The sequence below is a fragment of the Eimeria mitis genome, genomic scaffold, assembly GCF_000499745.2.
Source record: "Eimeria mitis Houghton genomic scaffold, Emh_scaff1837, whole genome shotgun sequence".
Lineage (NCBI taxonomy): Eukaryota > Apicomplexa > Conoidasida > Eucoccidiorida > Eimeriidae > Eimeria > Eimeria mitis.
Genome location: NW_024015091.1, coordinates 1 through 9,525, shown reverse-complemented (window position 1 = coordinate 9,525; position 9,525 = coordinate 1). Strand labels below are relative to the sequence as shown.

The 9,525-nt window shown below is 48.2% G+C and overlaps 1 protein-coding gene across 1 annotated transcript; it reads left to right on the top strand.

Moving 5' to 3' along the window:
• Positions 1-50: 50 nt before the first annotated feature.
• Positions 51-8,429, top strand: EMH_0044390 (uncharacterized protein; the record flags this gene model as incomplete). The annotated part of the gene is made up of 28 exons (XM_038022355.1): positions 51-90; positions 266-522; positions 621-698; positions 838-861; positions 959-1,243; positions 1,299-1,589; positions 1,720-1,746; positions 1,871-1,888; positions 2,014-2,319; positions 2,456-3,058; positions 3,204-3,245; positions 3,370-3,624; positions 3,749-3,769; positions 3,880-4,137; positions 4,386-4,718; positions 4,823-4,849; positions 4,959-5,219; positions 5,333-5,386; positions 5,512-5,766; positions 5,932-5,955; positions 6,096-6,290; positions 6,515-6,532; positions 6,631-6,963; positions 7,070-7,183; positions 7,293-7,562; positions 7,707-7,739; positions 7,925-7,960; positions 8,094-8,429. The coding sequence occupies 28 exons, from the start codon at positions 51-53 to the stop codon at positions 8,427-8,429; spliced, it is 4,794 nt and encodes a 1,597-aa protein (XP_037878209.1).
• Between the last annotated feature and the right edge of the window lie 1,096 nt (positions 8,430-9,525).

Here is a 9,525-nt window from a genome sequence, read left to right as displayed (position 1 = left end):
GCAGGCAGAAACAAATACCCTATCATCGACTCGTACAGTGTAGTGTATGCATGATACTGTTGGATGGTTTGGAAATCATGATGTGTGCAGGTGAAGGTAAAGGTTGTCTTCGATGTTGAAAACGAGGAATCATCTTCTGATGCCGGCGTCGATATCGAGTTACCGTCAGATTTCGCTACAGGCTTGACTGTTGGAGGGAAACGCAGTGTTGCAGCTCAGCTTTCAAAGCTTTATGCCATCCCTAAAAGCTATTTCACATTTGAAGGATACCCGCGTGTCGTTGTGGACGCAACTAAAGGGGAATTGCCCGCCCTTAAAGTTGCGCTCCAAGCAGTGTGCACTCGCCCGGATGGAACAATAGGCGTCAGCCCTGCTGAACTTGCTCGCGTACTAACTGAACGTGGTGGTTATGGGGAGAAGGACTTGATTTTCCTCCTCACAACTTCAGGAGAAAAGCTTCGAGTGTCCATCGAGAATCTTCGCCAAATAGCTCCAGAAAAGGCGCAGATGTTCATGTTTGGCGTAAGACACCGCATCACTCCACTTTGCCCCTGAGCAGGCAGCCCCCAAAATGAGGTGCTTCAACAAAGAAGGATGCCTGTCTTTGTTTGCATGCTCAGTGGAAACGTACGTTAGCGGACATCAAGGCAGAAGGTGAAGCAAAGGCGAAGGAAAGGGCAGAAGCTGCTGCGGGGGAGGTATGCCACATTTTTACAACTTCGGCACTGGTTCCCGATTCACTTCGCCCAATAGATATCACCCTCCCCCTCTAGATACGAATCTGTGGCTTTCCAACTAAAAACCAAATTCTGCTGTGCGGTGTCCTGTTTTCCGCAGAAAGCGCTCCTCTTCTCAGTCCATGTAAGCTGCCGTTGTTCTACACATTGTTGGACAGGCATTTCATTATAAAACGACCAAATTATCAGTTGCCTCGGTATACTCAATTTGTGATTTTCAGGTAGCCGATCCTGCACATTGGAGGAGCTTGTTGGGCCCGTGGTTGTCGCGCATGAGAGGATTTGGACCTTTAAGCGACACGAAAATCCAGCTCATTGTTCGCAACGAAAAGGAAGAAAATCCCGCTAACAGAAAAAGCAGATGCCACGTTTCGACATTCGACGAACTCATGGAATACATAAACGACATGGAGAAACTCCTCAAGATCTGCCCGGGGCTTCTGAGGGCGATGACCAACAGGCAACCGTTTGTATTCGAGTTAGGCATCAGGGCACCACCACCTTCAGTAAGTTTCAGTCTCTCATGGCCACCCACGACGTTTTGNGTGGTTGCGTACACAGGGCTTCCGCCTGTGGAACCGTGCGCATGGAGACCCAGAAAGGAATAGAAGATACCTGGAACGTCTTGCCGTTGCATTTACGAACGTGCATGATGACAGCAGAGTAGAGTGGAAGTTTGCCAAGCACAAGGGACAGATGACACCAGATCATATCCGCCAAATCAGGATTCTTCTACAAAGTGCAAAACCTCGAGATGCTGCCCTTGTTCGAGAAATTTTGGCAATTCTGGGTGTTCCGGCTGATGACATCGCAAGACTCACTGGAAGGCTGAATATCAAGATTATACACGAAGTAGGCAAACGAGCAAACAATTGCTAGTCCTATGCTAATGGCCAAACGAGAGGCACTTTCAGTGTGGCTCTTGATATTCCGAAAAAACATTTCCAATTGACTTTTTTTTTCTTGTGCTTTCTTTTTGCAGCCTACTGATCAAGACAAGGTGTTGCTGGTAAGTTCTCTCGGTGTTCCTGCTTAAACGATATCGTGCCGGATTTAGAATAAGTTTTAGTTCTTGTCTACATAACGGGTCTTCTGACAAACAAAACATTCTTTTTTGTGTGTGCTATTTGCAGCGCGAAGGAGTGGTAACGGTACGTTGATAGAACTGCCCCCCTACGCCACAAGTAATTTGCTTGCTAGCCTTGAATCGTCGTCATCTGTCCTCCCGATATACAAAGATAGATCTGCATTTCTTGTATGCGTTTGACATTTGCAGATGGACATCGCCAGAGCCAACGGCGCTAGGATTTCTCGCAACATTTCTGCCCATGGCAACCCTAAAGCACCTGTAAATATAGAATTGCCAAGTGGCGAGTACTCATTATCGTATAGTTTGTACAGTCCTACGCAGCAAGTGAGCGGGAGTCCTTGCAGCATCCGCACAGCAGAAGACTTTAAGGGTGTCACATGGGAAACTGCGCTCCAATGGTGTAACCTGAAGTTCCAAGACCTGCGCAGTTTGGCCGCTCCATTCCTCTGGATCGAGGGCGTCCAAACGGCAATGTATCCTCCATCTCAACCGGTGAGTAAAACAAAAGGTAGAGCACTCTTCTACCTTCATGCAAGACACTTACGGTGCTCTGATAGGATTACACGAAGACGAACAGCCTCGAAGCGTGTTTTATGAGCTTTGACTGAGTGCGTGCTGCGTCCAACAGGGTACACCAGTCGTGTCCTTCCAAAATGACATACCGCTTGGCTTCACGTTCAGGCGTCCTGGCTCTCCATTGTCTGACATCCTTCCAAGTGATATTTACTTTAACCTGGTTCAGCAGCCTGGGACTAACGTACCCGGAGCCACGTTTGTTCAGAGAGTGCCAACGCCGTCTGGCAACATAAAAACTGACATTAATTACTTCGGCGCAGATCCAGATCGCTGGCGCAGGAGGATTGATCCTGGCACAGCAATGGCACCACGTGGCACAACTGGCGAGTTTAATGTCTACCCAGATCCGGATCAAGAGGAAGCTGGGAAGGCATTTGCTAATCCGCTTCACCAGACTGTCGAGATCCCGGGATTCTCTCGAATGCCAGATCTACATGAGAGCTTTAATCTTGTCTTCAACCTGAGCAAGCCTCCCCCACCAACGGGCGAACTCGTGTACGTTCAAGCCCCAGCAGGCAATGGACGATACTTCTACTGTCCAGGAATCACGATTCAACAATTTCTCAGCTTGAAAAATAAGGAGGAAGCTGCTAGGCTTTGTGGAATCCCTATTGATCTGTTGGACGGAGACGTTTTGGTTTCCACATTCACCCCAGTACGTTGGTGTAGTAAGATGCAAGAGTTTTTCTAAAGAGCCATTTGATCGGTTCTTTGACCCTCCATGTTAATGTCGAAGCACACTACACCCCAGTAGAGTCCTTTAGCCTTCATTATGCCTTCTGTGAATCTCTTGCTTGCAGGGGACGACACCAAACTACGCGCCAGCCAGACCTGCGGTACCGGTAAGGATATCTATGTTAAAAGAGAGTTGTTTAGCTTAGCAGGTAGCCGTTATGGAATGTGTGCCCGCTTCCAAGACAGTCTACTAAGTAGGGGCGCTTAAGTGTTTTTGTACTGCTCGCGCAGGTCATTTTGGTTGACCGACTGCAAAGGCCTCACTACTATACCGCTCTTTGGGATGAACACCCCATGAAATATATTGGACCAATTCTCGAAGAAGGCCATCCGGAGGACCAAATGGTTTTCACATTCGCTAACTCGGACCAATGTGTCCTCAATCGCCAGATGCTGCATGGTCTTGCGTCTTGGGTGGAGCTTGCTAGGTTTTGTTCTGTAACATTTGAAGGCGTCCGCCCTACACAAATTGTCGGGACAGTCCAGGTGTGTTCGCTCTCTTACCCTTTGCTCCGTAACGGTCGCCGTTCTAGGGCACTTGCAGCTCACACTCCGATATAAAGCAATTCCAGAATACTTACATTTGTGTGTGCTAACTTTGTGTTTGCAGCCGGTCTACTTCCTTCCTCCAGTACGCCTAAACCTCCCTTTCCTTTATTCGAACAAAGCAACACCACTTACTAGACTCCTAGGGCGGGCATGTTGAATGCACTATACTGCTCGTATGTTTTTGTCCTTCAGGTCCAGATTGTCATGCCAGAAAGCTTGAAGACAACGTTTATGAAGACGCACAACGGAGTTGACCCACAAGACATTTTCTCGAAGGAGCCCGTTGCCTATGTCATAAATAACCTGCTGGCAAGCCAGAATCCCGGCGTGACTCTGGAAACTACTCTGGAGATGGCCGACGGCTCAAAATTCAATTTTTCACAGATTCCAAACGAGTGGAAGCACTTGCCTGCTCCTCAGATCCCAGGTCTCGCTCGCATTACGATAAAGGTAAGCATGAATGTAGTCTTCCCGGTTAATAGGTTTACCTAGTTTGAATGGGCAACTACAATCATTTGCTTGACACCTGTCTTTGTCTATGATCTGCAGATAATCGGGAAGCCTGCTGGACACTTTGCCGTAAGTATTTCCCAGCCCTTCTGCAGCGCCCCTGTTTTACAGTTTTGGCATGTAAGGTGGGGTGGTTTAACAGCCCATTGGCCAAAGCGAATAGTTGAGCGACCTTATGCTTGTAACAGGACATAAACGCGGGGACACTTGGCGACTTGCTGGCTCAGTTAAACATCGGCGGAAGCACTCCATTCTCGCAGTTTGTTTCAAAGATCACCGGAGACGTTCACAGCCCTACAGGAATGAAGATTCCTTCCAGCAACATACGGATTGGAGGCCCCACACCCCCAGGAGCTCCTACGCCTCGTTTCGAGCTTGAAATGTTCAACCCAGAAACCCTCGGAAGCGACGGATACCCTACCAACTTTGGTACCAGAGTACCGGTTGCCCACGGGGCTATTCCAGAAACAATGCCGATGGAAAACGTTATTAAAATGCTTCATAATCCATACATTGCAGTTGTAAGGGAACTAAAACCAAAAGAAGCTTTCACGGCCCCACGTATTTGGTAGTACGTTTAGCCATCGTATTGCTTGTTTGTTATGCGTGCGTGTGTTGCTCTCAGCACCAAAAGGCCAAGCCCGAGTACAAGGTACGCTGCGCTGCACACTTAGCTTAGCATACGTTTCTGGCACCATGCGGCTCACAAATGGAACACTGGTGGTATGCACACGATTTTTCTTGTACGTGTCTTTTTTCAGATTACTGCAATAACGGGAAATGCCGTTCCGTTTACAACCAAAGCGGAGCACTTGGATGCCCCTCTCAGTGAAGTCGTTAGGTGGTTTACGAGCACACTGGGCATCGAAGATAACAGCTCCATCCTTATTACCGTCGTGGTTGACGGCGTTGCCTACAGAGCGCCCCTAAGTGCTGCGCAACTTTTGGGGCATACCATCGGCAGCGTGCTGGGACTTGCCGGTGCCGTAGACCTCGACGATTCTCACGATGTTGTCTTTATTGTACGTCATTCCATTATCCGCNGCATACGTAATTATGTTCGTCAAACTTAGTCCTGTCTTCTCCATCAATGCGCTACATCGTGTTGGCTCTCTGTGCTCCCTTTGTGATATAGGGCCAACCTGCTCCAGGAATAACTGCAAAAAAGATCTCGCCGAGCCAACAGATGGTGAGCTCCCATGCAAATACCTGAAGATAGCCTTGACTGCACTGCCTATCCTCGGGCAAGTGAGACGTATGTATCTGAGCCGCTGCACTCTTGCGTTTCCTTTGCTCTCTGCAATTTCCCAACAGAACTTTGTAGTGAATGGAGCGGTTTACGACAAGTCGCCAGGATCTCCACTAGATTTTGCCAAGCTCTTAAACATCCAGGTGCCAGGAAAAGGACAAGCCCCCACGGATTACAAGTTTAGCATCAGTGGCCCCGGCGGCGAAACAATACAACAGCTGGTGCCAGCAGACTTTATTCATCTTCTGCAAGAAATAGCGGAGATGCATGGCAATCCGGGGCTCTCTTTGGTTCTTTCCTTCCTCAACTCGTTAAAGCAAGTCAGCAAGGTTGCTCCTGGACAAACGATTCAAATTGATACACAGGTATAGTACACCGGCTCTTTGTGTTCCTTGTCATAATATGAGTAGCTGCACACTACACCGGGAAAGCCATGAATGAAGCTCACGCTTTACATCTTCTTGTGTGCTTGCCAAATGTTTCAGGCCGCGGGTTCACTACCGTTTAAGGTAAGTACAAACGATTACAAGCCAAACACTGTAGCACAAGCGCTTCCGTTTGCATTAAGCAAAGTTACTGTGCCCTACATGATTTTTGGATGAGCAGACGTGACTGCATTGTACGTGTGCTGCCTGCGAATTATTCGTAGCACCCGAACGCGGCAATCAACGCCCTTCTTAATACTCCTGCTGGGTCGGTTCCTGAAGGATCTTACCTGGTCGTGTTTACCGGGACGGGACCCACTGCAAGAAAAGTAACGGTGCCTATCACGGCCCTCGACAGGGACAAGACAATACAGCGTCTTTTGGAGCATCTTAACATCGCACTTAACTCCATCGCTGACGTTAAAGTTGAATCAAAAGCAAGTCATCCACCATAAATCCCCTCTGTCTCAGTACAGGTAGTTAGTTATTATGCGAGTTTATNTCAAAAGCAAGTCATCCACCATAAATCCCCTCTGTCTCAGTACAGGTAGTTAGTTATTATGCGAGTTTATTTATGGAGGAGGCCGAGGCTTGGCTTTTTATTCTGTGATTGGCGACTTGATTGTGTTCCGTTGTTTTGCAGGCAGCAGGGCAGATTCCGGTAGGTTTTCCGTCATCCGCTTAAACGAAGACAACGTGTTCCAATCTTGCTCTATAGCTTCTAGATCATGGAAAGGTTTATCTCCTGTTACGTTTCAGGTGGAAGATGGCTCCGTAGATCTTGGCATACTCGGTCAAAGTGTTAAAGTCCCCTTACGATTCATCAGTTCAACGGATAAGAACAGTATTGATGACCTTCTCAAGAGAATGGGGCAACGGTTAGGAAGTATGCTGCAAGAAGCCCGAATTCCAAACCAGCCCATAGTGCTTCGCACCGTTTTCACAAAGCGAGATGGAACTTCTTTCACAGTCGAAACGCCTCTGGGAACTACAGAGAACGCCCAGAAGATGCTGTCGAGTCTTACTCTATGGGCGCTTGTGCCGGAAGAGGCTCAGCATCAACACATAAAGCATGTTTCAATGAGTGTTCAGGTAAGCATTAAGTCCGTCTCCTGAGATGCCATGCTGGCAAATCCAATGCTACAGTGCAGACATGTGAGAACTCGGCCTAACGCTTCTCGTTTTCGTTTTCTTGCAGGTTGTTGGAACACCTCCGAGCGCTCAGGGGATCGGCTTCTCCTCCGTTTCACAGTCGTCTGCGGGTGTCATGCTCCCAACAGAGCAAACTTGGGGAACACTTCCTGGACAGCCTGTGAGTTCTCTTTCCCTTGGACGTATTGCACCTTACGTAGTGAGCGGGTAGGTACTTCCATTTTCCCTTCTGAGACGAGCTAGCGCGTTGACTGCTTGTTGCTTAACAGGCCTCAACGGTGCCTGGTTTCTTCATCCAAGAGCCTGGCGAGAAACGCTCCAACCTGGCAGACGTCGGCGAGCAGTTGGTACGGGTATTCTTCCGGAAACGTGTCTCATCAACGGGCGTCTGGAGTCGTGTATTCTGGGGGATTCAGACGCCTGGAGGTTGCTCTCCGAAGACGGAATTCCCGTACTACTTGGTCATGGGCACAAAACTTGCTGATGTTCCAGTTCCTGTAGGCAAGAACTGCATGGTTATAATCCAACTAGACCAAAAGGTACGGGCTGCCACTATTTAAATTCCTGCAGTATCAAACGCCATAGTTTAACTGTTCCAGTATTATATGCGGAAACAGAAAGGCAAACAAGAACGCCAAACGCCCTTAAGATGCTGTGCTCTGCGCTTGTTGTTTTGTCTTCAGTTTAAGGAAGCAGTCCCGAGTATCCGACCACAAGTAAGCCGAGATACAATAGCAAAATCCTGTATCCCTCAAGTGAGAACGAGTATGTGTCGAATGCGTGACAATATAAGCTGTGTAACGCTTTGGCGTATGTTTGCTGTTTTGTAGNAACGAGTATGTGTCGAATGCGTGACAATATAAGCTGTGTAACGCTTTGGCGTATGTTTGCTGTTTTGTAGGATTTCGAAGTTGAATTTCTTTACCACGAACCTCCAGTAAGTCTTAAAACCGTGATTTTCGACTTGAGCCAGCGTTCGCATGCATATATTGAAAACGTCGTGACCACTGTGTTGCTTTCTCAACCGATTTCTCTTGCCTGCGGATGTAATATGTGCTCTTGTTTTTCAGTTGCAAGCGGCAACTGCAAAAGGCAGAAAACTCCTTCATTCTCACAGCATGGAAGCGGATGCTGTCAAGAAACCCATTCGGGATCTGATTGAAAAGGCCATCGGTTGGGGTGCTGTTTCAAGTGCACAGTCGTGTCTCATCACCAACCCGCAAGTGCCATTTCCATGCGACGACCCACTTCCACTAGATCCAGACAGGGACACACTGGAAAGGCTGATAAGCAGCTCTCGGTATGTGCTTGTCACAATGAAGCAAGCACCTGCTGAACAAGCGGCGGCCTTCTTACAAAGAAGCCCGTTCCTCGCACGCATCAGCCGTGTTCAGAATCTGAGATAAAGCTCGCACTAAATAAAAGTCTTTTACAAGCACAATTTTTATATGTCGTGACCGTTCGCGTATGTGGCGTAGCAAAGAGCTGCTGTCGTTGGATGAGTCACACGAGAACGGCGGCAACAGAAACGCCTCTGTTCCTTCCCTAGGTTAAGATGAGAACAGCCAGGCTTCTTTGCGGTTTCTGCAAAGTGCTCGACAAATTTTTTTTGCTCCGGAATTGAGCTCTTAATAGTGCATTTTTTGTAGCGAGCGTGGCATATTTCCCAACCACATAGGGTAACGATACCTTAGAGGTGTAAACTGGAGTTCGCGCACGTCATACCCTAGGTCTAGTGAGGGCAGAATGTGCAATATATATGGAGACACGTCACGCGTAGTTCACGTAAGCAACACTTGTGCCCACGGAGCACCTTACAGTATACTGATTAGGATTTTGCCGTGCACTGCCAACGCTTCAAGGAAGCTTGTCGACAATCTCTTGTGGCATCATAACCGCGTCGACCAGGTAGATATATCCATCTTCGGCCTTGATTACACTGTCAAGGTCTACCATAGCGCAGCAAGGCAAGCTGTCNGGTAGATATATCCATCTTCGGCCTTGATTACACTGTCAAGGTCTACCATAGCGCAGCAAGGCAAGCTGTCGGGGTCGTCGCAAGAGGCGGTCCTCGTGTAGTCGCTCACGCATACCTGAAAATTCCAGAAAGCATATCGCTACTAGCTCTTTCAAAAACCTACCGTACATAGCCTGCGTCCTGTCTATGTGTGTTAATTCTGCACACGGGTGTGTGTTCAGCATGCCCTCACATAGCCGTCGGGAGCAATGCTGGCCGTCTCAGAGAGAAGTGAAACAATGGAACCCTCAGCTTCCCATTTGCCGCTGCGAATAGACGCTGGAGTAACAACCATATCACTTGCCGCGAAGAGGATGAGCTGCAAGCAATCAACAGCTAGACTGTTCCAACGTGACCGTAGACCTCATACGTCGGAACATGAGTGGTCTACAGTTCACAATATACATAAGAACAAGGATTAGGCTAAGCGAATATTTCTCTGCTTCTCACAAGCTTACGGTCTCAACGTGTTGCTTGTTGTTGAT